Source organism: Tribolium castaneum, chromosome 4 (genome assembly GCF_031307605.1).
Source record: "Tribolium castaneum strain GA2 chromosome 4, icTriCast1.1, whole genome shotgun sequence".
NCBI classification, from domain to species: Eukaryota; Metazoa; Arthropoda; class Insecta; order Coleoptera; family Tenebrionidae; genus Tribolium; species Tribolium castaneum.
The window spans coordinates 4,653,809-4,680,748 of record NC_087397.1 but is presented as its reverse complement, the minus strand read 5'-3'; the positions used below and the strand labels follow the sequence as shown (position 1 = coordinate 4,680,748).

At 38.5% G+C, this 26,940-nt stretch overlaps 3 protein-coding genes, 1 long non-coding RNA gene and 1 other non-coding gene across 6 annotated transcripts; all 5 read right to left on the bottom strand.

Moving 5' to 3' along the window:
• Positions 1–1,297: 1,297 nt before the first annotated feature.
• On the bottom strand, positions 1,298–3,699 carry LOC107399267 (uncharacterized). Of its 2 annotated transcripts, none has more exons than XM_015985382.2 (2): positions 3,534–3,699; positions 1,298–2,899 (listed from the first exon to the last, which is right to left on the bottom strand). In XM_015985382.2, exon 2 carries the CDS (start codon positions 2,883–2,885, stop codon positions 1,404–1,406), a length of 1,482 nt encoding a protein of 493 aa, XP_015840868.1. In that variant the 5' UTR covers positions 2,886–2,899; positions 3,534–3,699; the 3' UTR covers positions 1,298–1,403. The 2 variants fall into 2 exon arrangements, with proteins under 2 accessions (XP_015840868.1, XP_015840869.1); XM_015985383.2 differs by lacking the exon at positions 3,534–3,699 and adding an exon at positions 3,430–3,499.
• A 3,763-nt stretch (positions 3,700–7,462) lies between these two features.
• On the bottom strand, positions 7,463–8,593 carry LOC107399228 (uncharacterized). The gene is made up of 4 exons (XR_010333816.1): positions 8,051–8,593; positions 7,911–8,004; positions 7,761–7,862; positions 7,463–7,716 (listed from the first exon to the last, which is right to left on the bottom strand). It is a non-coding gene; the product is annotated as an uncharacterized LOC107399228 (long non-coding RNA).
• Positions 8,594–10,701: 2,108 nt separating this feature from the next.
• LOC103315121 (hypothetical protein) lies at positions 10,702–11,391 on the bottom strand. Its single transcript, XR_010333824.1, has 2 exons — positions 11,078–11,391; positions 10,702–11,035 (listed from the first exon to the last, which is right to left on the bottom strand). It is a non-coding gene; the product is annotated as a hypothetical protein (transcript).
• Positions 11,392–12,109: 718 nt separating this feature from the next.
• Positions 12,110–12,530, bottom strand: cec2 (cecropin 2). Its single transcript, NM_001170675.1, has 2 exons — positions 12,441–12,530; positions 12,110–12,382 (listed from the first exon to the last, which is right to left on the bottom strand). The coding sequence occupies exons 1-2, from the start codon at positions 12,525–12,527 to the stop codon at positions 12,188–12,190; spliced, it is 282 nt and encodes a 93-aa protein (NP_001164146.1). The 5' UTR covers positions 12,528–12,530; the 3' UTR covers positions 12,110–12,187.
• Positions 12,531–12,831: 301 nt separating this feature from the next.
• On the bottom strand, positions 12,832–17,271 carry LOC107399227 (cecropin-C type 2-like). The gene is made up of 2 exons (XM_064356334.1): positions 13,056–17,271; positions 12,832–13,003 (listed from the first exon to the last, which is right to left on the bottom strand). Exons 1-2 carry the CDS (start codon positions 13,144–13,146, stop codon positions 12,906–12,908), a joined length of 189 nt encoding a protein of 62 aa, XP_064212404.1. The 5' UTR covers positions 13,147–17,271; the 3' UTR covers positions 12,832–12,905.
• Between the last annotated feature and the right edge of the window lie 9,669 nt (positions 17,272–26,940).

The following is a 26,940-nucleotide window of genomic DNA, read 5'->3' as shown; positions in this document are numbered from 1 at the left end:
TGCACTTACGAAACTAGCAAACTTGTGTGATTTACAAGACTAATCTATTATTTATCAAAGCTTGCGTCTCGCGATAAACGCACAACACGCACATTTCTCTAATTTAGCCCTGAATTATTCAGCGATTCTCGCAAGTTTTCGCAAAACAGTTCAAGGGAATCCACACGTGTTGTGTTCTCTGACCGAAGAAATCATGTTGGTGCGCTGATTAATAGTCTGCTTGGACGCAATTGTGGAACTGCAAACCCCGAAACCACTGAAATACGGCTGACGCCTTGATTCCTACCGCGGGCTTGGAAAAGGTGCGAATTGGATGAGTGCGGTGTCATTTAATCGCCAAACGAAACCAAAACACATTTACTCGTAAATTTTCGCAAAAACCTCTTATTTAATGCCCAAAGCGCGAACGAACTTTTTTTAATCACGTTTATAATTTATAAGTGTTTAGTGTTTTTTTCTTGTTGAATTCTTGGTGTTGCTAACGACGTGTAATTTGTCCGAAAAAATCTTCGTAATTTGGCGTCGTTGCAGGATTCAGCAAAGCTGATTTGTGATTCTAAAGCCATCTGCGTATAGTACGTGACTTTGGTAATAATCCAGTGAAAGATCGCTAATTCGGCTATTTTGTCCAGTTCGCGATTTCTTTCGCTAAATTCATTTTCATTTGTCCGTGAAAAGGGTCTCAGCGGTTCGTGCCCGGAATGCGTTATTTAAATTATCACACAGGGAAGTCCTTAGCGTCAATCATCTCTCTCACATAAGGTGGAAAGACAAGAGAATTTTTCCTATGAATAAACATCTACGTGTAATATGCAAATCCGCAAGCGCGTCGAAAAGGGAACATCTCTCCTCTCATTGAAACGTTTAGGAATATTTGCATTTCCGCGATCCTTCGCAAGATGTATGCTAACGACTTGCATAATCGGCAAAAGAAACGAATTGTGGTAATGGGGGCCACTCGAAGGAGTTATCTCCTATCTTTTGTAAAATATTAAGTTTGTAAACAATTGCGAAGACACGTATCCTCACAATATGTCTTAACAGATAAGAAGGGTTTATTCGATAAGAGTACTCCACATACTGTCGAGCCAGATGCAAAGAGCCACCGTCTCAAAGGGCTGTTGTAAAGGGGTGGCTACAATACGCCTTTGATCTGAGATCACCAAGTCTTCACGCCGCGGCTTTAAATTCAATTACTGGTTAAATTCATAACATGTTGAGCAACCGACAGCGGGGAAACCCACCTTTAATCTCGTCACGCTAGACATTCTATTGGCAGGGCAAAGAAAAACTACAATTAATAATCACAACTTTATTGGTTTAGCGGAAATTAAAATACATGTATCGATAATAAAGTAACAAAATGAACGAACGTAACTTATCTCTAAATAAAAAAATACCAATTACTTGACAATTCGCACTGTGAAAGTCAACATCTCGGACAGAAAGGACCTAATTTGGTTGAGCGTAAGAAACACGTACTGGTCGGGATCAGTAAAACTGTCGTCCTTCTCCTTCAAACTCGAGCAAAAATTCCTCAAAAATAGCCTGCGGCTGTTGTTGTTGTTATCACAAATGTCGATTTCAAACTTATAGTTCTTGGCTTCTTCGGGGGGCCCGATCAGCTGCATGGCCCAATAGAAGCACTCCCTGTAGTACCGGTAGTGCAATTTGAATATAGCTTCCGCATATTTCATTATGTAGCAAGTGTTTTCCTCTTGCTGGAAGTAGGCACCGTCGAGGAACAGCCTCACTGTGTCAACTTCCAGCATGTTGTCATGATGGACGTCCTGAATGTGGCGGTATATATTTTTGGCAGAGCCTTTCCATTTGCAGCTTTCATAGTCTTTAAGCGGGCAGTGGTGCGTCCCGTAAAGACAGTACTTTTGGTGCTGTTTGAGTTTGCCAGGCTTGTCGGCAAAGTCACAGCCGTTTTCGGAGTTCATGCAAGGGTAGGTGAGAAGGAAGGCCATTTTTTCGAGCGTGAAATTTTGGGTGTTTTTGATGTCCTGCTGGCAAAGAGGACATTGTGTGATTTGTTCCTTGCAAGTACCGCAGATACTATGGCCGGTAACACACTGGAAAATCGGAGGGATGATGTAGTGGAGGCACACTGGGCACTCCAGTTCGGCTAACATTTCAAAATTTATATCCGGGTTTAGTTTTTTCTTTAAACTGGAAACTTCCTTCTGATCAAATATTTGAATAGTGCCGATGATCACTGATGGGTCCTTTAGGCGATCCCTAATGTTTTCAACGCTAATTTCCGTGACATTCTCCTCTAAGAACGTATCAGCGGACTTTGGGGCAAATTCCACCGATTCGGTCCCGGTCCCGTTCTGGACGACAATTTTATAGTTGTATTTGGTCACAGGATCCAGCATTTTGTAGCAGAAGACGGAGCATTTCAGCACATTTTCCGTGATATCAAACTTTCGTTTGAAACTGAAAAGCTCGTCTTCGTACACCACAAGACTGTACGTGTCGTAGGAATTAAGAAAACTTATTTCAAACTCGCTATTTCTCAGAATGGCATTTGGATGAGTGTCTTCAAAATGTTCCAAGAGTTCGTTGACGCTCCCTTGCCACATGCATTCTTGCGAGCACGCGATTATTTTGTAAGGGCAGTTCTCTTCGTGATTTGGGACTTCGTCTGGGAATAGGTTTTCGACACAGCCTGCCGTATGATAAATACATGGAAATTTTAAATACTGGGCGACTTGTTCAAAGAGTGTAGCTCTTCGGAAATTAGTATCGTTCAAAATCGCAGAGCAACGCCCACAAATCGGTAGATTTTTCTCACATGTGTAAATTGGGAAGTACGAGAGGAATTTGTCACAGAGATTGCACTTTACCGAATTAAGGGCTTCCTGCGGTATCAACATGGTGACACACGAATCTGTAAAAAAAAATTCTCAGCATTTTATACCTATACTACTTGTAGGTATTTGTAAAAGAGAATATCCTTCTTACGATAAGGATTGTTTCTACAATTAAAAAAATTGTAATATTCTCTTCTGTCTTCAATCGGTATTTTATAATTGTTTTTATTGTTGTTACATAATTATGATTTTGAATTTTTGCCCTATTATTGGATATTTCTGTTGGATATCCTATGTATTATTATTATTATTATTATTATTATTATTATTATTATTATTATTATTATTATTATTATTTATACCTCAGTAACTTATATGGTAAATTTTGGAAAATACTTTACATTAAGGCTGTGATTAAAGTTGATTATATAAGTTTTAAGTTACTACAAGTATTATTATTAAATATATTGTATGTAGGTAGTTAGTTGTTTATGCTTCTAACCTTAATTTTAAAGTATAGTGTCTGTGTTTTCATTACAACAAATAAACTTTATGCTTTAAAGCTGTTTATCTAGTGATTAAAATAATAAAATTATCTGATTGTTACCTTATTATTTTTACCAGAAAAACACTTTCCGGTTGGCGATTATAATAATTTTGGCTTCTTGAAGCCTTGATAATGATTAATGAAGAACGCTTAAATTATCTTACCTATCAGGACAAAGGACACTTCCGACTTTTACACAAAAAAGGTGGAACTGTGTTACTACTGTTATATTAAAATGCAACTGTAATCTGTAATCAGAATCACTTATCAGCTGTGTGAAACACAGAAAATGATAAATTGTACGTGTTGTGTGTTGCTTGCTTTTCGACCGTTGAATAGTTGGATTTTATTTGTATATTTGCCTGAATGTTCAGGCAACTTACTCAGCAGACGCATATTCTAAGTTCTCTAATAGCTTGGACCGAACCCGAGCACCGAGTATAATATTGTTTAAAATTTTCGAATTTTTTGGTGAATTATGCCTAAAACTATAGTTCGATAGGTATCTCAGATTTTTAGAAAATTTAAAAACTAATTTTAAAAACTTTTTCCTCTAACATAGTTTTATGCACTTTTCTATTTCCTTAGACACCAGGATATTCCGTGTAAAAAAATTAATTGGTTCGACTCTTTGATGTTTGATTTTTTCAATTTTTGTTGGGATTTTGGTCGATTTTCGGTAGCCGGAACATTTATCGGACAATAACTCCGGAAATATTAGTCGTATCCCTATTAAAATGTATTATCACTGGAAAGCTCTTTTAATTATTTATCTTTTACAAAGAAGCTTTTGGCGTGAGTCTAATAGTTTCCGAAAAAATAGGTGATATAGGCAAAAATAGGTAAAATAAAAAATTCATAACTTAAAAACTGTGGGGAATTTTGCAATTTTCTCGACGCCAATCGATTCCCTGGATCATTTTCGATAGACTTGCATTAAAATAGTTTTACTTTTTCGAATAGTTTTGCCAGAATTGAGATAATAAAAATTGAAAAATTGATTTTTTTTCGAAGAAATAAAACTTTTTCTCTTTTTTTAGGAGAAATCGGCGTTTGAAAATTGAATTTTCTTTCAATTCGAAATAACGCCTTGAAACCTATGCCATTTCATAGAATTTTTAATGCCGTTCTAATAATATTTTTTATTTTTTTGCTATCTATAATAGTTTCGCCTTAATCGGCGTCCGAAAAATGACAGTGAAAATTTTATCTAGTTTTTTGCATTTTTTTCGGACTCTATAAGGTCTAGAGCGAAAATCAAAAAGCATCAAAATGCGCTTGCAATAATTAGGTAGGTATCTGTCCTTTCGTAAAATCCCGGAACCGTTCCGGGTAACGGCGTCGGCTACAAATGCATTTTTAATTTTCCACTAAAAAAAATCATTACTTATAAATTAAAACTCTTAGAACAAAAGGGTTTGTTTGTTCCGGCGAAGTCTACGGTTCATTTTACGTATTATATTGTTTTTTTTTTTCACAGTATTTTAGGTTTTGATTTTCTAAAATTACGCGTATAGTGGTCATCTTATTTACTTCAAGAAAAGCAGAAAATTAATTTATTGAAACTTTATCCAAAATTTATGCACTTTCTTATGTCTTTAGACCCTTATTCATGTCTAAAAAGAGCTAAAAAATCAATTAGTTCGATTTTAAGATTCAGTTTAATTTAATAAAATTCTTTAATTAAGTCTTTGACTGATTGTTGAAAACTGTCGAATGAGAAGCTTTCGTGGATCCACAGTTTTTATTCCTATTTCCTTCATCAATGAAATAGTGCAGTGCAACTATGCGCGAACTGCATTGCTGCCACCGACGTGGTGGTGCATCCAGAGGAACTAGGTCAGTTGGTTTAGTCCTATTCGTGCTTTCCATTGTAAATATGAAAACCTAGAGCTTTTCCCACAGCTAGGTTTCGGTGAAACATTACGTGTGCAATACAAAGTGAATGAATAGTGAGGTGTTGAAAAATATGTGTTCCGTAACACTAGCCTATTTATTCCATTGGATATATGGTGTAACCTAGTTTTTCCGCAATCAATACAGGTAGGTTTGATCAATTTTTATTATTTTCTGCGAGAAATGAAGCCGCTTTTAACGTAAATATTTTAAATATTAAAAAAAAAATAAAAACAGGGTTGAATCCTCAAAATTTAACTGTTGACAGACACAATAAATTTCTCAAATGGAGCACACGCTTGAGAAATGTTACTCATTCGTGGAACAATTGCTCCAAATTAAGGAATTTCAAATGGCAAATCAGCTCGAGTGACTTTTCATAATGCCACTAGTCCCTGGTTTTAGTTAAATAGCAACGGGGTGTAAAACATAAGACAAACTTGCAAATGAACACATCTGCACAGAACTTGTTAAGGCGGTATTTGACGTACGGGTAGAAGAGCGTAAGATTCCGAAGGAAATTGCACTGCCATGTGCAAGAATGTCAATCGGCAGATGGAAGGTTTCTTATTAAAACGCTCATCAGATACAATGCTAGGAACACTTTCTGAAACGGTGTTTCGATGCAACATGACACCAAAAAAGCAGGGTTTATTTTTATTAATCGGTATTTTGCGTATTTTTTGACCGTTTGATGTCTGGATATTTTCCCTGTAATGTGACTTCATTTAGGCAAGCCGTAAAACCTGCTGAAATCGCTCCTCTTTATACATATAGGAGTCACATCTGCGTGCAGTCAATGGGGTAAAATAAATCTACGAGTTCTCCGCTTAGAAACAGCTCAGTCTTTGCGTTATGCAAATTTGATGTTCCGGGCCAAATCCGAGGGAAGTGTAGTGCCAAATGAATGTTATTTAGTTGTACATGTCACACGTCACCCGTTTTCATTACGTGTCACCGTCAAGGTATAAGATCGTTAGTTCCCTATAGGAACTCGACTTGGATCATTCATTCTCCCCACGGATAAGATTTACAATTTTCTTTTCTGTACTTTAAGCGAAAAAACGATACTTGACTCATGTTTCTCTGTAAACATCCCTGCCTACACTTCGAGTGGTTGTATTTCAATTAATGTAATACGAAGAGAAGTGGTTGCTTGGCAGAAATGTTAATATTTCGTGTTCGGTCGGGATTTCAGTTTAAACTTTTGAATATTCATTGAAGTGTAATTAAAATATTTTAATGAGAAAGCACTGCGACTTGCAATACAACACTATTTGATGGATCTGAACAACTTTATAACTGAGTGCGTGTTATTGTATAATTATTCAAATTCGGCTTATTCACTGTGCCCAAACCGGGTCGTCCCTTTTTAATTGAAGAGACAGAAGAGGACAAGGGGTTAACAGCTTCGAATGTCTCCAATCTATCATACTTACCAACAGAAACGAGAAAAAAATAAAATAAAACCGCGTCAATCCCTCAAGTATCACATCCAGTTTTCGGTTAAATTTCTTCTTTTTTATCATCGAGCGATTTCATTAACTTTGCTTTGGAAATTGGATTTCGGGCCGATGTCGGGCCCATTTAATAAAAAATTAATGTATAGAATAGTCGTTGATGGGACGGATCGTTTGATGCTGATCGCGAATGGCTTTAATTAAATCACACACGGATGCTCAAGTCCAGTTAAATTGAAAATAAATTAGATATGCTTGCGCTTTAAAAACGTCCCCATTGACGAACAAAATTGATAGGGGCTGCATAAATAGCAAGTTTAATATCAATTTCGTTAGAGTCCCTCATCGTACACGTTGAAAATTGAATTTAAAACACGATGTTAATCGTGTGCTCTAATTTCGTCAAGCGTCAGAGTTTCTCTCGTGATACATGCAAATCAGCAACGTCGCTCACTTTGGATGACATCTAGCTCTATGTGTGACTCTTTAAACGCGTCATGTTTCGAAATTTACTTCTCACTCTAACACGATTTTCCCATCTACGTTATTAACACCTATACGGCGAAAATATTAGGGAAAATTTGCATGCATGAGAGCCGCTTAAATGGCTTCCAATGCTTTTAACTCTTTGCATTCAGTGGGGCGCTAATTAGAAACGAAAAATCCCAACAAAGCGGTTAAAATCGAACTATTTATTCAATATCACTTATACAGTAACACAGTGTAAATAAGCATCCATTCTATGAAAAGTTCAAGAAAAAAGTTAGCGCGGAATAAATACCTCGATAGAGCTGAAAAAATCGCTTTCTAAACGTGAATTTAAATTGGCACTTACTGTTAGTATGAGCTGAAAATTAATTGTTATGAGCCCAGAACTCGATAAGTTAACTGTATCTTGAGCTTTGAGCAAAAACAAATAATAGAGTCTCCGGTTGGTGGTGTTCCAGAGGTACCAAGGAGCTTCAATTAGTGAGTACAATACGTTTTCTGACTGCAACAAGGTTACGAGAAAGTTTTATACACTTGATTACGTACTTCGTTTTCTATTAATTGACCAAGCGAACAAAACAATAGGGTCATACACATTCCTAAAACAATGACAAACAGACTCCTTATTAAGGCTTGAAGATCGTATTTCTAAAAGAGTACGCTTTTGAAATCAATCTTTGTGTTGTTACAACTCACCGGAAAAAGGATTACCGATACTCCCGTAACAATAAAGCTAAGTGTGAAGTAAAATATAGGCAAATACAGCAAATCATTCAGGCGATCGCAATACCTGAAATTTTTAATTTTATTGAGGTACTTAGCGAATTGAGTTGTACATAAGCACACTTTGGTGGTGTCGAATACAAAACACTATTTCTTGAGTCACTGACCTGTTATACTCCTCATCTTTTACCTTCATGCTTAAAAATACGTCACTCGTGCCAGAATCAGTGGCAAATGTTTGGAGACGCGTCTTTAGCAAATAAAATTGGTTTTGTAAGTGCAGCACTAAGAACATTAAGGAGAAGAAACAAGACAAAACGGTGACACCAATGTGATAAAACGAAAGGTAGAAGAAAATTGAAAAAAACAGTTTCCACTGATCGCAATAATCGACTATTAGTTTGATGGGAATGTAGAAATCATAGTCGTCACCAAACCAAGGTAAACCCGACGTGGCCCCAATGAAAGCAAGTGTAATCAACACCAACTTGAAAGTTCTCAACTGTTTCCCAATTTTTTTCAATCTGTTGTGATGCTCCTCTCCGGCAACGTCCAAGGACCAAAGGTGTGGGAACACGTCTCTGTAAACCCTCCGATATTTTGACCCAAAAATAAAGAAAGAAACATAACATGACCATACCTACAACTTGATCCTTTTTAAGTCTTTGGCGTGATTTTTTTACTTACGATAAAAACACCACTGGCATAGCCCGAATAGGGACTGTAAAATATTTGCCACTGGTTTGTTGCCACAATTACTAAGAAACACGAAACTGGGAGAATTACCATATAAACGAAGAAAAAGTAATTAACAAGTGCTTGTAATTTGCTACCAATGAGCTTGTTCGGGAGAGCCATCAAAACAAAGAGAGGATCGTCTAAAATAAATGCAGGGCAAGGGTTATGATAGTTTGTTCCTACCTTTCAGTATGGGCTCAAGTGGTGTAGTAATCCAATGAAAAGTCATTTTTTCCTAGCCACAATTAAAGAACGAATAAATATGAACTTGTAGCTGCACCGCAGTTGAGAAAACTATCGGCAATAATAATAATAATAATAAATAAATGTTAATGGTTGGTTGATTGTGTTTTCTGTAGCTGAAGTAATGACAAATATTAGCCTTGTTATTAAATTTAATGTAAAACATCAAGAAGTCAATATTTCGTGGATTAAACAATTTTCTTAAGCGATTGTAATTTTCTTAATCCTTTCTGTATAAAACGATCATTTTTCTATGAAGATCGTCAAATATTAAACAGAGTATTGCAGTTTGAATCAGTTTTTCGGAAACTCAACAGGTTAGTTTTATGAAATAGAAACTATTTTCCTATAGTGTAAACGAGGGTTTTCCTTTCTAATCACGAAGATGCAGGTAGAAAGATACATTTATCGTTCTGGATCAAGGTGGTCTTGTTTGGCGCAACATTCCCTAAATTTATCAAAGGGAATCGTTCTGTGAACACAAAGGCACGCCGAGTTGCGTTTACTGTCCTCAATCCTTTCCATTTAACTGGAGGTTAATCACGCAGACAAATCAAAACTGCGAACAAAGTCTAAAGGCATCCCGTACAATGCCCCCTTAACATTTGATTAAGAGCAAAGGCAGCATTCATCGCTAGTTAAAACACTTCCACCAAATAAATAAGCGCCGACTCGCTCCGGATCGGACCATGTCATTTCATTAATTACTCGTGATTAAAACCCCTGTTGATTGGAGCAAACCGTTTATTTATCCAACGACACGAGTACAAGACTCGTCCGTTCCCTCTGCAGTCTCCGAAAGGAGTAGGTCTGCCGCGATGGGTAAACACTGCCTCGCGATAATTCCATTAAGAAATGAACTGAGCCAAGAGCTTTTGATGGAAGAACAGCCTGGTGCGTGTAATTTGTAAGTCAAATAAATGTTGTGTTAGTCGAACACACGAGCTTAAGTACACAGTAACGGACTCGGCCATGCGAAATTATATGCTAATACCGGCACATACTCTTCGATTTTCTTCCGTTTTAGGGCCAGAATCGCCTATTGGGGCTGTAACAAGTGCGCAACGGGCCGCGAACGCCCCCGAATAGGGCTTGATTGAATTGAGAGCTCGTTTCCGCACGTTAGATTATCTAGATTGCGGATATATGCCTCGCATGCGGATGGTCACCTCAAGTGTCTGAATCGAAAAATTCTGTATCAAACAAGCGTTGAGTTTAGTGCAAAGTATCTCAAGTAATAAAGCGACCCGTGCTAATAGAGACCGAGCTTTTATGAGCGGATCCGATCGCCAGCAGTGCCGAAAGCAATCTTGAAATATATTAAACGTGCCTGCGATGGCCCACTGGCTATTATATTCCTGCTTCCGTGGAAAGTTTCATCCGCAGCGCTTTATCGTGATTCCGTTTCCGCAAGCAAGTGGCTTGTCACCTCTGCGGTGTTCTCAGGGAATTTCACTTAAACACAACAGGACATTAAAATCAGCCCTCAGCCAAACACACAAGTCGCTGCTCTCTGGTAATGTGTTTGTCAAGTTGGCAGATTACAGCATCTGCAAGCATCACAAACACGTTATTTGATGTATCCAAAGCTCCTCGTCAGCATGGGCGGAATATGTGCGCCCTATTTCTACCACATCATCAGAACTGGCGTTAATCAGCGAAGTGCTCCGATCTGAATACTGATGGGGCTCAATCTGCATAACTGGCGACTAATAGCCTAAGCTGCAGAAACAAATCTTCAGGTTTCCCCTCTCGCTATTTTTGTTAAGAAAAATGGCAAACATCACTACTTAAATGTATTTATTAGTTATAAACTGTTCAAACATATTAAATTTAATTAAAAGTGTGAATAATATGTTTCTCCTTTATCTCTTTTTGTCTGGCTCATCTAAATTTAAACTGACAGGGTTTAGAGCTTCCGCCAGTTGTCCTGGGGCTTCCGATGTCGCCGCACAAAATTTAAATTGTCCAACGTGACACACGGCGGCGATAAGTGGAATTATCGTTTTAACAATTTCGCAAACTTTGTCAATAGCTGACGTTATTTTGGTGGCATGTGCCCCCATTGCGTTGCCCAATCGGCTCGTAACTTCCCCAAATTTCATAAGAGTTCTCCTCTGAAAGAACATTACTAACAATTTTTTATTGAGCGAAATTACCATCCATCCGGGTTTTTCGTTTTCTGGGACGGTTTCTTGCGTTGTTGGGAACTTGGTCACGATTACATCGCTTCGTATTGGGTACTGGACTGAACGACAATCCACATTTCGAAAAATGACACATAGGGTGATGGAAATGAGTAAAGAAAGAAACACTTTGCTCACAATCATTTTGCTGTGATTAACTCAACTTCTGTATTAAAAATGAAGTAAAGACGAGGATGATAAGGAGTGATGTTTCCAGGATTTGGTACACCACAAGAAAAGATTAAATCGGTTAAATATAATTTTATTAAAGAAGAAAGAACAAAATTATTTTACTCGATTTCTTCGATATTGTTCGAAACTGGAGGCGCATACTGAATTGGGATTCCTCCTTGTGGGTTCTGATACGGGACATTAACGTAATAAATCTGAGGTGGTGGAGGAGCTCCGTTCAGCAATTGGCACCCATTTTTAACCACGGGAACAGCTTTTCGGCCGAAATCCAAAGCATTGCGCCCCTGTAATTCCAATAAATTTATTTTTATTCCAATACATAATAATGAACCTGCAACTTACCAATTGCGACCAATTTATCGGCTTTGGAGCAGCCATCACTTGCACAACACAAACGAAGGCAAAAAGAACAAAAAGTTTGGTGCTCATGTTTGCTAGTGATGTTCTTATTTTGGAATGGTTTCGTGTCGAACTGACTGTCTTTTATATGCGAATGATGCAAAAAATTGAGTGGTTGAGGGAAAACCAACGGGAAATTGGGTTAAGAGAGTTATCTATCTAAAATTTAAAGTTTAAGCCACTAGCTGGATACTGTTATCAAAAAAGAGCGTCAGAGGAGACCGTTCATCACAGGGGAAATTTATGAGAATGGGGAAATTTCAAGTTAATTCCGTAACCAGTATTGAGACATAAATAATTTTTTAATTAAAAGATTTGCTGAGCACCAATCCGACAACAAATGATAGAGTAATTGTGAAAATACATAATTATTTAATGGAGATGAATGGATGTAACACAAAAAAAGAATTTTGATGTGCATTACTGTTTTATTTAAACTCTTTATGACAAATTTTTATAAACATATCTTGTTGACAACGTTAATAAAAGTGGTCAGTATCCATAGTTGTGTACGGGAGGCCCATATTGGTAGCCCTGTGGATTCGGATACGGATATCCGTAATAATATGGTGGTGGAGGTTGTTGGTACGGATAATAAGGCTGTTGTTGATTAAGTAAAGTGTAAATTTCGACTCCGTCTTTTACTACAGGAAGGGCTTCTCGTGTAATCTTCCAGCTCCTTCGGCCCTGAGTTTTGTAGATTTTTGTAATAAATGATTGAAATTATAAATAGACTAGACCTTACCACTTTTCGCCAATTGATGGGCTCAGGTGCAGCCATCACTTGAACAAAACACATTAAAGCAAAAAGAACGAAAATTTTGGTAGACATTTTCTCTGGTATCGTTTGTAATGATTTTTATATCTCCCTGTTGAGACTTTTATAGTGCAGTATGAGGCAAATCGGAATTAATTACGGAATAGCGACAAGTGCTCATACAAGGAAAACCAAACGAAAAGTTAACCAAGTGAATCAACCGATATCTGTGTCTGACATTTTGCTATCAAAAAAGCGTCAAAGAAAACCAACAGTTAACGGATGGGGTTAAATTTGAATAACCCAATGTGTATTGTGACACCAACAGAAAATACTGTGCCTTTTCTTTTCCACATGAAAAATAAAAGGAACTTAAATAAAAAAATTGGGTCTTTATTGTTTTATTTTTAATACAATAGTTATGAATAAATAATAATGCATGTGACAATAATCCTACTTCTTTCCAAGCGCGGTAGCTACTGCTGCATAACCCTGAACGACTGGTAATGCTTCTTTCGAATGTTCAAAAACTCGCCTTCCTGCTTTCTCCTGTGAAAAAAGAATGCGAAAAATGTGACAATAAAAATTGCCTAAACTTACAATTTTTTTTAAATCCCTTCCATCTAGCTTCACTTCGGCCCACAAAAATGTTTAATAACAATAAAGCAAAGAAGAAAATTACCGATAATTTCATTTTGATGGCTTAAGATGAAGATTTGCTAATAATAACAAGTCTGAGACTGACTTTATGACGACTAAAGACGTTATGAACGCTATTAGTATTAGCTGCGCTTTTATGGGAGTTGAGACAATAATATCTGGGTGTAAATAACTCTTCTGCCATCAGAAAGGTGATTCCCCGATTCCCTCGCTTGTATTAGCTGTATCTGTGAGTGGGAAGGTAAATACCGCCAAGTCATGGCGAGGAGATGATTAATCATTGTAATATTTGTTTGTTCTTTTCTCGTATTGATCGAGTAAATTTTTAAAGATTTATATGGGTCATTACTGTAAATAGTGGGCGGATTAAATTTTTTCCGCTTGGAAAATGGCCAGTAAACACGAAATAATCTTCACACAATTCCCATAAATTCCCGAACCGATCCGCCATCTGATCTTATGTAGTAGGTAACTTAATATCCTGGTCGCGATATGTTAAGTCTTCCTCCTCACTATATCATGTTTAGTGGCTTGTTGCCGTTATCTGAGGGTAATAGGGAAGAACATCCGTCTTAAGAATGTTATTGGTTCCGTCTTAAATGGACCTTTAGCGATTTATGCATCGTAATAAGCTTGACTTATTGTCAATGTCCCAGAAATGGGAAACATATTCCGGCGATAAGCCTTAGTAGCGGGGTCACCAGTTTCGGGATTATTTTTAAAATTGGAAAAGCTTCGAGCATATAGATTGTAACGGGCTGATCTCATGCAAACTAACGACGTCTAGATGTCGCCGAAGGCGGGATTTGCACCAACTTATGGAGTTGAGGAGGCGAGCATTGAAAATTGCCGATTATACGGACTTAGAGTATCGAAAAGATAAAGATGCCAAAGGATAGTCGCGCCTTTAATCGAAATCGGTCCACTAATCTACTTGCTTCGGCGAAACGTGAAAGCGAAAATTCAAACCCGAAAGACAAACACTCAGGAAAGTGCCCTTGCATAAAAAAAGGGTAATGATTTTATAGATTTGTATTTTAACTAAATGGTCATTAATGTCGGCCGCCCTTAAGTATCGAATATTCAACCGACTGAATTTAAAGCAACAAACAGGACAAAACTATTGCGAGCGGAATGTTAATTCCGCAATCTACATATTTTCACGAAAGTGTCTATATAATTTAATTACAGACGTTCAATGTCCTCCTAAATCTCCCGCACCTCGCTCGGCAATCGCTCATAAAAATATTTTTCACCGATCAAAATCTAGCACCATTGACTTTGACAGTCTCTGTGTGGTGCGGTTGGGAAGCGTCGATTTATGGTTACGACAAAAAAGCCACGGGATCGTCCTTTGTCTGAAACTACCGGTCACGGGGGTTCATTTAGGAAAATTAATTAGCCAATTATAAGGGAGACGCGGTCTACAAGGACGCTACAATAGTTGGTTCCGCACCGACGATTTTATCATCGGAACAGATTTGTCAACGATGCGATATTAATTTTGGAATTAATGGTTGATTCGTGTCCACTTCTGTCTTCTACTCAATCTTATTTTATTTATGAAGCCGTCTACGATCAGCCAAGCGGCTGATTAAATCAGAAATAAAAGATTATTTTCCCTGCTCAGGCTGCGCAACGTGACTGCTTACAAACAAATAAAGATCCGACAAATGCCGACGTTTCGGGAGCACGACCGTTGTAAATTGAAAATTTTGCCATTTTTTACCGGTCTTGGTACAAAATAGATACAGTTTTCCGATGTTTTGAGTTATAGAACCTTCTTAGATTGACAAAAAGGTTTGTTAGACATTCTGTTGGTATTTATCCGGCGAATAAATGAGTTTGCTGGAGAGGAGTAGTCGTAATAAAAATACTCAAAACAAAATAAAGCAGCAATAAAAAGTGGAAATTCCGTTCGCCAAATGTTTATCGATAGCTAAAAGCAGTGTTTGTTTTGTGCAAATCAAGTTTAGACGCTGTCGAACATGCATGTTTGAAAACAAGTGAATAAAGCGTGAATAAATTGTGTTACGGACGTAACGAATATTTACCAACCCTTTGGCGAAATGACCATGGCTGGACATTCGGGACAAAGGCAGACGTGTGATTGTTTTGTCAATTTGTAGTTGCCTGAGCGGTAAATTAGATTCATCGATTATTTGATTAATATGTTGTGTTCTCTGTTCTACAAATTTAAGCACTACACGACAGTGTTATCGATTTAAAAACAAAAGTTCGCCAGACGAACGGAGCCCGAAGGCTCACCGGAAAAAAGGGAAAAAATCTGAAATTAGCATCGATTAGGAATTTCGTTTATGACGAACAAGAGACGTTCAAGCCTCTCTTGTAGCGTCTCGGATGAAAAATTGCGCCGAGGAAGATTAATTGCCTTGTTAAGTATCTCATACTTATTGCATAATTAAACGGAGATCCTCTTGAACGTTGTAACTCCTCGCGAGGGCGCGCTCTTAACCGGGGATTAGCGTATCCTTAGCGACATCTTAAGATATTAATACAACGTAATTATGAAATTGTTCGGGGATCTGGAGCGGACGGTGGTCCCGGCAGGAGCAGGAAGTTTCCCGAAGCCTCACAGGGCATTCATTAGAGCGGACCGCTTACTAATCATGGCCTTTCGTTGACGAACGCCCGTAAACACCTCCATCATTCTGCGGTCACTTCAAGACGGCTCCCTCCAGCACGCCAACAAACAATCGCCGAATCATTATTTCCTACTAATTGAAATTTACATTCGACCGGCCCTTTGAAGTTGTAGGGTTGCACCACACGGGACTCCGCTCCCCGTGGAGCGGACTTATTTGCCTTTGTTCAACTAACACGCCCATTGAATGATTAGCAAAATATGCGATTTATTACACAAAAATAGTTACGGCAATTCTGATCCATTGTTCAAGATGCGATGCATTCAATTATCATAAAGACTTACATGTTCGTAATTTAATTACTGCCGTTTTCTCTATTCAGAGATAAAGGGACTTAAATTGTATGTACGGCGAATTTATGCGCAAATTTCTAAACAAAACTTCCAGTCGCAGTGTAATTCCACAAAGGTTCTCAATACAGTGTGCTGTTCTGAGCCGAATCTTAAGTAAATTGCTGCTAGACTTTGCGTCAACAAATAATAATGCACAAGGCATAATTTGTATGTAAGCGAACGAGCTGCAATAATAACATAATGATAAAAACAAATAACACGTACAAACACATTTCGCCTGCCAAGAATGGGAATCAGAATCGGTTATCGCATTGAAAATAATGAAATGATGCTCTGCTGGCAGCCAATTGCCTTCGGATTGAGTTAGAGTTAGTAGAGTGCGCGATAAGCTCCGCAATTAGCTCCTGGTCTAACCCAATTTGTTCGGCCGTTTATCTGCCTCAGTTTCCGGAAAAATGTAATCTGCAAAATTCACTTTATTAATTTGGAAAGTCGGAATCCAATTTCGGCCCACTTGCCACGAATACTAAGATACAGAATGTTGTTGAAAAATTATTACAACTAGAGCCACCTTAACATTCTATATTACTGAAGACAATGGCGTATAAATTACCATTTCGTCTAATTGACCAACTAGCTGACTTAATCTGCATTACCAAGCGAGATTTGTGGACTAACAGATTACGGGTAATGGAATTGCTCTCGAGTTAAGTAGGTAACAATGTCTTTGTAATTGCGTTATTACGGACGTAGTTTGGGCAAAAATAGGCGTAAATGCAGGTGTCGGAATGTCGCCTGATTTTTGCGGGAAAATGGAAAGCACTACGAGTCATCGGCGCTTTTAAGCCTTGCAGATTCGCGAGCGTGTGATTTCGAATACATCCACATGTGCGCGTCGCAATTTACGGATAAAGCTCGGTATAAAAGCTCTCACCCGATAAGATCCCAGTCACGCCTCAATCAGAATGATTTGATTCTTCACACCCCATGAAATAAAATTGCTTATTCAGTGTGTCGCATGTACATTGTCTGTTTTCTTTATTTGGCACGTTGACGCGCCTTCGCCTTATGAAACGCAAAACGCGCAATATGGAACACTTGTAGGGCGTTAAAGCGGTCATAAAGCTGATGCAGATGGGCAATCGGGAGCGAATAGATTGAATAATTCGCAGGAGTTCGAGTCAGCACCCTTCTGATGCTGCGCCACTGCAGCATCTGCAGTGAACACTGCAGGAGTACTGCAACCAATCAGCTCGATTTGATAATTTTTGCAGAATTTGTCAGCTACGCAGTATAATGCAACGTTGCGCAATATCTGAATTGGGTCAGTTAGGGTGGAACGATGGGGAAGTTCAAACAGGGGGCGAAATTGCGTCTTTTCCTGTTCCAGAAACCAGATGACAAAAACATATCAATTTATCCACTCCCGAATTTTTGATACCACCCTGTACTTCTCGCATGAATTAAAGTCGGCAATTTCTTCCCGTCTACCGTCTTATTTGCAAATAATTAGGAGGTCATAAATTAAATTTGTTTATGGCTGCTTGCACATAACTTCTGGTTGGTCGGTTCATATTAGTAAGTACCGCAATAAACATCAAACAGAGGAGCTTTAATACGAGGGAAGATCCGGGAAGGCCGTTTTAATAACCGAACAGGCCTGACTAAATCTTTATAAATTCCCGTAATTATAACATATAGATCGTAATTAAATTGCCATCCACATCTGAAGACATATTGCAGCTTTGGAAGTTGTTCGAGCGGAAGACCGGATTATTGTGACGTTGCTGGTCACTGGGAGAAACATGGAAGGGAAGAGCCCAATCTGCCAGGTTCTGCCTGCTTGTTAATAATTAAATTTGGCATGTCCTTAGCTTTAGCCGTCTCCTAATGCTGTTAAAGTTACAGTTGGAACCAGAAAACGACACTGATGTATTTCAAGTATTTTTTGCGAAAGGAAATGAGTCAAATTAAGAGCATCACTCCGCCGTAAAATTCGGGCACGAATATTGTGCGTTGGTCTCAGACAAATTGAGGTGCTTTTAAACCACTAAAAGTTGGCGGAGGTTTGTTAACAGAATTGCGGTGACAAGCAAAGCAAGTTCCTTTAATTAAGAAGGCAGGCGAAACGTGTCAAGTGTTGCCCTCCAATCGGTCACACGTCTAATTAATGATCTCTCCATCGAAAGCTCTCCCTGATTATTTCTTTTACTTTCTTAGACCAACTAATCCGCTTATACTTTGACTCGATTCGTCTCGCTTCAGCCTAGGTGCTGAACGACACAAATAAAGCAAGAGGGTGGATTTTTATTTTTTGCTTACTCCGCTTCCATTAGAAGTAATAAATGATGTAACAAAATCTATGCCGTTTGTTTACTTGCTTTTCGAAGATTAAAATTAAAAGGTTTTTTAAAAGAGGACGGCGGGAACAACTAGAATATTTAAGTGGATGGTAAATTTACTTTTGTCAGACTGATCAGACAAGTAGAGCCAAGTTTTACCAAACTCGCTCATATTCATCGATTCCCAGAAGACAACGGTGATGGTTTCCTTAAAACTAGCTTTGACGTATGCAACATAGCTAGACTTTCAAATATCATTTTGCTCCCCCGTGGAACTAAAGTCTCGCAATTTTTTCGGGACGATACTGATGTTAAAGAATTTATTTTGAGTGATGTTATTTTAAGTGCGACAGTGTACACAACAAAAAGAGGATTTTTCTTTCATTTCGCCCTGTGTTTGTCCATACATTTTGCATTTAAATGGTATCATAAAATAGGTTCAAGGCGGAAAACGCTGGGGATTAGACCGAAACAGCTTTGCCGTGACAAATGGACGTGTTCATTATGATAATTACATCTTATGTATTTGCAGAGCAGGTTTGGAATTCCGGAAAAAACCGCTCGTATACAAATATAACGTTCATTTCTCTAAGTACACTCGAAGTCAGGCTTTGTCCGCATCTCCATATCCACCAAGCCAACAAAGATAGGACACCTCCAAGGGACACACAATGGCCGCATTATATTAAAGAAGGAAACTGTTTGTGCCAGCATCAAAAGACATAGCCGTGGGTCCCCCGGAAGGTCACTCGGCAGAGCTTTCACGAATAATAAATCTCCCTTGCTGGGGCGGAAAAAATCGTATTTGTAAAAGAACGCTGCAACTTATTTAATGTTTTGTTGAAGGCACCAGAGTTAAAATAAAACGCTACAATAACTTTTAGCGACGATGTTAAACAGAACAAAATGGCAATTTTTATCTTCCATTATAAAAATAAGACGTAAAGTTTAGTGCTAACAATACCGGCGTCGCAATAACGATTCAATTGTGCTGTTTTATATCATTGCATCGATTTCTTGTTGCCATCTTCGTTCGCTGTTCTGTTGTGCAGATAATGTTAACTGGAAACATTACAGGCATCAATATTCTATAATAACAGCGGAGCCGTAAACGTCAAATGAAATCTACAAAAGTGATTTCATTTGTCCATTTAGAATAGATAGAGAACTTTGTGAGGACTTAATTCAAAAACTCGAATACCGTGCGTCAGATGAAATTTATTTTAGAGTTGATGCTACTCAGTTTAATATTTCACGAAAGAATTTGGACATTCAGTGTCTGCTTTTCAAACTGGGGATAAATTTCAATTCAATACGAATTATTAGTGTTTACTCATATTTATAATAAAATAGTCAGACTAGACTAGTTGAGTTGGAAAGAAAGCAGTTTTCTCTTACGCTTTCTGCTGACATTTAGAAATTAAATCCGTTGATGTAGTGAGAGAGTGCACTTCCAGTTCGTATAAAAAAGTAATTTCCGTCCGATAATCAGCTTTGGGGGTCTCTGAAAAGTCAGAAGCACTCGATTGAAGTGGCGTTAGGCCGAGGGCCAGTTTCTCATTGTTCTCGGCTAAATTGAACCGATGATTTTATAATTTGTATTGTATGCAAATGAGGCGGTATCGTGGATACGCGTTCCAGGTTCGAACCCATTTGGAGAGGTTTTAATCTGGATGAGTGATGCTTCGCTCCGACCCTCTTTTCGCATACTCGCAGTGAATAGCGGACTATCCGAAACCTATTCTAGAGCATGCATCATCCTGCGGTAACATTCGTTATAATTAGCGAATCGACAGGCCAGCGCCCCGTCGGAAACAGAGTAAATGCCTGACACAGAATTGCTTTCAAATTATCCGAGTGAGTTCGCAAATTAGAAACTCGTTTGTAGTCAGGTCTTAGATAGCCAATCCGTATAGATTAAACAGCCCTTTTCAACAAGTTTCCCTCTCGACCTTTTACCGGAAATCCACAATTCGGGAACAGGGAGGAATAGATGGACATTTTTTCTGCGAGAGCAATTCAGCACTTCGGAGGTATTAGGTAATTGCTTCCGGTGGCCGTCGCTAATTACGAATCCCATTGTAGATTAGAGAGAGCGTGTCGCCAGCCCTTTGCAACTCTGATTTCAGGTCCGAAAGGGTCACTCAAATGGCCTCATCGAATCAAATAAATATTGCATAGAACTAAACCGATTTACGGCAATGCTTTTAGCACCGATCATTATTGATGAGCTGCAACAGGATTAGTCCGGAGTTTTGCCCAAGTCGGCCCGGAACTTCCCATCACGCTCAATCGGCGATCTTTTTCTAATTTAAACTTATAATGGCTCGTTTCGGGGCCCCACATTTTAAATTCATGGCCAAGTAATCGTTTCTCGGAACAACTGCTTGCGCAACCACTTAGTGTGTCGCCTTAGCCCGAATAACCCCCATAATAACTAATAAACGAGCTGATGAAGCGAAATGTCCCTTGTTTAATAACATGCCCCCTCAAACACTTGTTATTAGCGTAATCGATTAGGGATCTAAGACACAATGCAGACGCGGAACCGCACGTCACGTCACGGGGTGATTTCACCCTTCCTGTTGTGAATTTACAAACTTAAACTAATATCAGATAGGAATTGATGTAAATGCTAATATCGGCGAGAAGCGCAGCCCTCTCATTTATGTTCCAACGACTCGGGTTTTTTGTTTTAGGCAGTTGAAATCCCACGATAATAATGAGTGCGCGCTCGCCCGGAACGAGGTGGAGTATTATAATTGCCCTAATAAGAATGCAAAGCTTAAATTATTATAAAAGTTTCTCTGCGGTTTGTTTTTAAATAGGATTAGGTCCAGTATTTTGTGCCCTCGCTAATTGGAGATTATTATTTTGCCAAAAGCTTGTTCTTTTGTTTTAATTGCACCGTTCGGGGTTGGAGATAAAATTTTATTGCCGACAAAATATTACATTTCTTAGGGGAAATAATTCCACGCTGCTGCCACATAAGGGCGATTACCTCGCTATTTGTTTATCCTTTAAATCTCTTTAATTATTTTGTAAAGTTTCGGTGATTTTTCTAATCAAAAAATCTGATGGGTTTGTCTGTTTGGCCAAATCAGCAGGATTTGCGAGCAGGAGCGTCTCTCTTGATACGAACGAGTGGCCTTAGGCCACAAGTGCATTGTCCCATTTCTTTTCACAAACCCCTATTATCTTTCACTTTCGTCATATTTCCTTCCGATTTGTTTCGCATTATTACGGTCTCTTTCATACCGAAGCCATTGTATGAAAAATATAGAAAAGATTGTTTGATACTTGATTAATTCATGCAGTCCATTGTACGAGGGTGGACAGGAAAAAAGTCAAAGGAGAGGTACGTGAGTTTCACTCCTTCAGAGCGCCAAAAAAATTCTTTATGCCAACGTTATTTCAATTTGTGGGGCCCAGCATGTGGCCTCCGTGTTTAAAAAACTCACTTTAATTAAATAATCAAAGAGGTCTTTGTGCTGCGATTTGAATAGGGAAGGTGGTGAAGACGTGTAGGGTTTCCTTTCTATTATTTTTCTATTTTAGACCGCAGATGTCCGTCATGACGTCCAATCTCTAGGATTCCCACACGACACGTGTAGTGAGGCCGCGTGTGAACCTCGCATTATTTGCGTTGTAATTCGGCCGGAGGGTGGCACCCCTTTATATTTATAATTGCGACTATCTCATCGCTGATGTATTACGGCTATCAGCTAAACGCTTATTTAGCTCATATTTTACAATTTGCTTTGTCTGTGGACTGCGAGCGATTTATACGTCCGAGAACAATTTTCTACATTGGTGGAGCCACCCTTGCGGCTTTAATTGACGATTTCGGAAAAGAATTAATTAATTTTTATTTTGACTAAATAATACAGTCGCAAGAAGTCTCAACGAGGTCCCTTGAGACTTGTCTAATTAAAGGCGGATTTATCTCACTCAAAAGAATGCCGGTATTGCCGGAATGACGATTTTGTTTAATATTTTTTTAAACTAATTGAAATCGAGTTTCTTTTGACGTTCAGCGATGAGTAAATGATTGCGTTTTATTATTCTTTACTTTTTCCTACTTGAGCAAGAAAGTTTCCGTCAGAATGGGCTCTGCAATTAATTCAGCAAAAATCCAAACAGACCCATCCGTTTGCATTGCAGGATATTAAAAATGCACCATGTTTGAGACGCTGGCGATTGTATATGTGTTTAATTTTATTTTTTATTTGTGAAATTTCATTCGCCCCGAGTTGTTCCAACCGCATTGGAAACTTCCCCATTCATAAAATTTTCATTGGTTTAGCCGTTGTAGTTTTGAATAAACCCAATTATTTCGCAAATTTATTCGAGTTGTTGGCTTGCTAATTAGTGAAAAACTACTGCAGACATTCGGTTTCGTGTATAACCCGTTCTATATTCATATCGGGCTAATTTGCTTCGACCGTTGTTATATTTTTGAACTTTAATTAAAAGCTACACCGCGAACTAATCCGCGCTTTCCTCTCCTTAAAGCCCCGTAAAAACTCGTCTAAATGCAGACTGTGCACCGCCGTATTATTTGCCGTCCCTTTTTTCCGGAATCCCAACACTACAAAAAACGCACCAGACGCGCACCGGAATTAGCCCGAGCTAAATTTACAATATCGTTCTCTAATTATTGTCGTTGGCGGTTTATACGCGCTCGAAATTGTTTCCAGTTTGTTGCCGACTTCTTATCGGATTTTAATTTGTAATAAAGGGATTAGGGATCAGGTCCCGGCTCGATTTTTACGCTTCTATTAAGGAGGATTTGATGGACGACGAGTTCCAATTAATTCGGCGAATCACTCGCGTCGATAATGTTTGGTTTGGAGGTTTACTTGTAATTTAATGCAAGTCCCAAGGCGACAGAGTTTGACCAGAGACGTATAATTGGTAATTGTTTATTCTGGTTGGAGGCTCGGCTTTCCTTTGTGGCGATCAGCCAGCTCCAGGACGACCACTGATCCTGCTTGTAAACCCCTGTTGATTGTCTTATCTCACTTCCGAGCTCCTTTAAATCCTCAGGCGTTGACAACTTTGCGTCGCTTTCTTCGCTTAATATAGAGCTGATGGAAAGTCAAAGGGGCTGCAGAACGAGCCACAAAGCTGCCAATAACTGTCTCAGTCCCTCAGACTTCCACCTTCTCAAATTCATTTAAGGAGGATTTGCTCTTACTTACACTTTTTCTAAAAGTAAAAAATGTATGGAGTAGTCGTAAAACTTTCTGTATTTTGTATTAATGGGGGCGGAATGACCAATGAGCTGTCTGTGCCCGTATATCAAACTATTCCTCGATGGGCGTGTATCGGAAGATTTGTGCCTTATTTAATAAATGGCATTGATTATTCAATAAAAGTCCTAGTGGTGGATTCCGATAAGCCCGGCGAACAAAACCGCCTTCCGCCCAGTGTTTAGTGGCGTTTTTATGGATCAATCATTTACGAAATACTCCCCATATTAAAAATGTATGTATGCAAACTCATACTGGAAAGTAATAATCTTTACGACCCCGCATCTCGTACGTTTATTGAAATCGGGAGTCATTTATGTAGATGAAAAACCAAAATTCCGCGCAGGAAAAAATCCGATTCGACTTTGTAACTGGTCTTTATCGGAAATTAGTTTCGGTCCCATATAGGGTGTCTCTGTCCGTTTTGTGCGTGTAACTCGATCCCTCGTGTAAAATGACATGTATTAATGGTTGTTCGGAACACGTTTTTGGTCCAGTAATAAAGAGGCGGAATTAAAAACTCGTAACGAGGCTCGTGGGGCGGCGGCGACTGTAATTCACTATTAACTTCGCCATTGGCTCCGGAGCGCTATCTGTCGGGCCGGACGCTCGCTGTATTAACTTTAGATTAGAAGTAAAAACTCGTAAAATTTTATTATGGCTGCGATCGCCCCCACGCGAAGTTTCGACTATTAAAATCTCTCACAATAAAATGCAAATTTGAATTTCAATGCACAGATTTTTTTTTTAAATTTTTCAAAATTTCCGAAAGGTGCTCCTACTGACTGCGCCAATTAAGCGAGTCTTGGTGTGAAAATGGATATGGAAGTAGAGACGTGCGTTTATTGCCGGCAGGATCCGTCTGTTTGCTCTGTGTATAAATCAAAATCAGTGCTAATAGTGGCGTCGCGCAAATAATTCAGTGCACTTTTTCAGTTTCGACTGATCCGAAGAATAATTTATCACTGTTTGAGCAAAATTTGAAAAATGCATTCATAATTCATGAAATTTTATCGACAGGTGAAACGAGAATACATATCAAACGAACAAAACTAAGGGGATTATAACTTTGAATAATTTCGTTTGTGTAACAAAAAACTCGAACGTATGTGAAATGAAGCGCTGAAAAATTCATCATAAATATTTCATGGCATCGGAAGTGTTTCAACTTTAGTTATAAATGCTAATGTATTGTCTGCAGAGACAAAGAATGCCATAAAAATTCCTCAACATGAAAGACATTTTGGCTGATTGGGTTAAAGCTTCAGCTTTGATATCGTAACGGCGTTATTTTGAATACATCTACGTATTAGGAATGCATGGCTACTATCTTAATATCTCAATTATGCGCTCGGTGCAAGGATTTATAGAGATGAGGGTTGGGATCACTAAAAGCGTTTCCCGGAGTTGTTTGTTTAAAGAACGGGAGGAAGATTGCGGCTAAAATAAATACCGGGCGATGGGAGAATATAAGAAGAGGTGGGCAAATAGCAGACGGTCATCGGTTAAGTAATTGAGCTTTCCGGAACCGCAGTCGCCGTTGCTGTAATTATTAGATGATTATTTGCTCCACTCGAGTTAGACAAACACAAGAGGCAAGCAGTTTTTACTGCAAGGGTCGGGGGTGCCCTCATCTGCCTAATGCCACTAATGATCGGTTTAGTTTGCATTCAAACACAACAATCAGAATGTTTTAGCCGATTTGGGCAATATTTGGAAATAAGTGTGAACGCATTTGTCAAAAACCTTGAATGGGGTGAAAGGAGCGATGGTTGAAATTGTGCGGAAGATCCCGAGTGCTGCGTTTGAGCACAACATTGATGACCAGAGTGGCATTAGAGAAAATCACCTGATATGATTGTGCAAGTTTGACAGATTTGATTTGGAGCAAGGAAGGGGATCATTAACGCCTCAAGAAAATGTTCCATTACTCTCGAGGGCCCTCGAAGACCGACAATCATCGTTATCCGTATTGTTCCGTCCCTTGATTGAACCGCATGACGAACAGGGACAAAGAACAAAGCGCAACATGTCAGGCGTAGCATTAGTTGTAGTTATAAATGTCAGCGAAAGAACGACATGTGACCTCTTTTATTGTTTCTGTCATTTTTCTAAGAGTTTCATCCGTATTTCTTGATGCATTCTTTTCCCATTATTAATATCTCGAAGCAGAAAAAGCGGATGGTATTCATATACGCGGCATTATAAAGGCCATTAGAGCCGGGTTTGACATGATGACAGGGGATGTTATTGCCACTGGACGTCCAACGTTTCCGTTCTCTTTACTACTCCTTGTCCTGATTTAATTGCTCGTTTGTCTTCGCGTTTTATGAGATACTAACCGGAGTATAGTTGCAACGCTAATAAAAATTCAGGAAATGGCGAGTTTCCTAACGTGAAAATGTCACTGGCCCATCAATAAAACGCGCAAAGACGATGATGGCTTAACGTCCGTCCAGGAATAACAAGCTGTTTGCAGGCAACAAACTGCAGACCGACTACGCATACATCAAATTATTTTAAATGTGTCTGATTCTTATGTAATCTTAATTGCGAGTCCAATTAATAAAACCTTGGGCAAGATTTTTATGACGAAAATTTCTACAGTCTAGCTAGGAGCGCTGCTCGTTAAACATTAAAATATTAATTATGAAAGCCAGTTTCTTCACAATGAACTGACATCATTTGCTGTAATATTGGTAAAAGTGTTTTAGATCTTGACCAATTTTTCTGTTACATTTGATATGGACATAAAAAATGATGCTCTACTTTCAAACATCTACATTTTAAATTGCAGACAAATTGGTTGTCTGGGTTTTGCATGAAAAATTTAATGAAGACCTTGGGATTGTCACATAACAGGAGAGTGAAAATAAAATTATCTTGAAACAGCTATTAAAAATTAAAACAGCATCCACAATAGTATGCGAGTTATTATACGAGTTTTATAAGACGTCCTATTGTGGCATGAATTGTTTTGGAGCACGACGAAGAAGTGCCACAATTAAGTCTTATAAAACGAGTGTAATATAAATTTTTTTCTACTTTCTATTTTTTTGTTTAGTTTAACTTATCAAAATCTGATCAAACTATTTCTTCTTAATTTTGTTAATTTTTCGGGCTTTATGTTTAAACGACTTAACGCTGTTGGCAGATCACACACTAGATTGCAATGAAAAAAAAACAACTTCTAAAAATTTACAAGAAGGAGTTGCACAAAAGCTCTCTTAGTGAAACTACTTTCGGTTTCATAATGAACAATTTGTGAAACC

Coding starts and splice junctions, on each gene's coding strand:
- LOC107399267 (XM_015985382.2), bottom strand. CDS start 2,885: ATGTTGATACCGCAGGAAGCCCTTAATTCGGTAAAGTGCAATCTCTGT.
- cec2 (NM_001170675.1), bottom strand. CDS start 12,527: ATGTCTACCAAAATTTTCGTTCTTTTTGCTTTAATGTGTTTTGTTCAA. Junction 12,383..12,440: donor CCATCAATTGGCGAAAAGTG/GTAAGGTCTAGT, acceptor TACAAAACTCAG/GGCCGAAGGAGCTGGAAGAT.
- LOC107399227 (XM_064356334.1), bottom strand. CDS start 13,146: ATGAAATTATCGGTAATTTTCTTCTTTGCTTTATTGTTATTAAACATT. Junction 13,004..13,055: donor ATGGAAGGGATTTAAAAAAA/ATTGTAAGTTTA, acceptor TTCTTTTTTCAC/AGGAGAAAGCAGGAAGGCGA.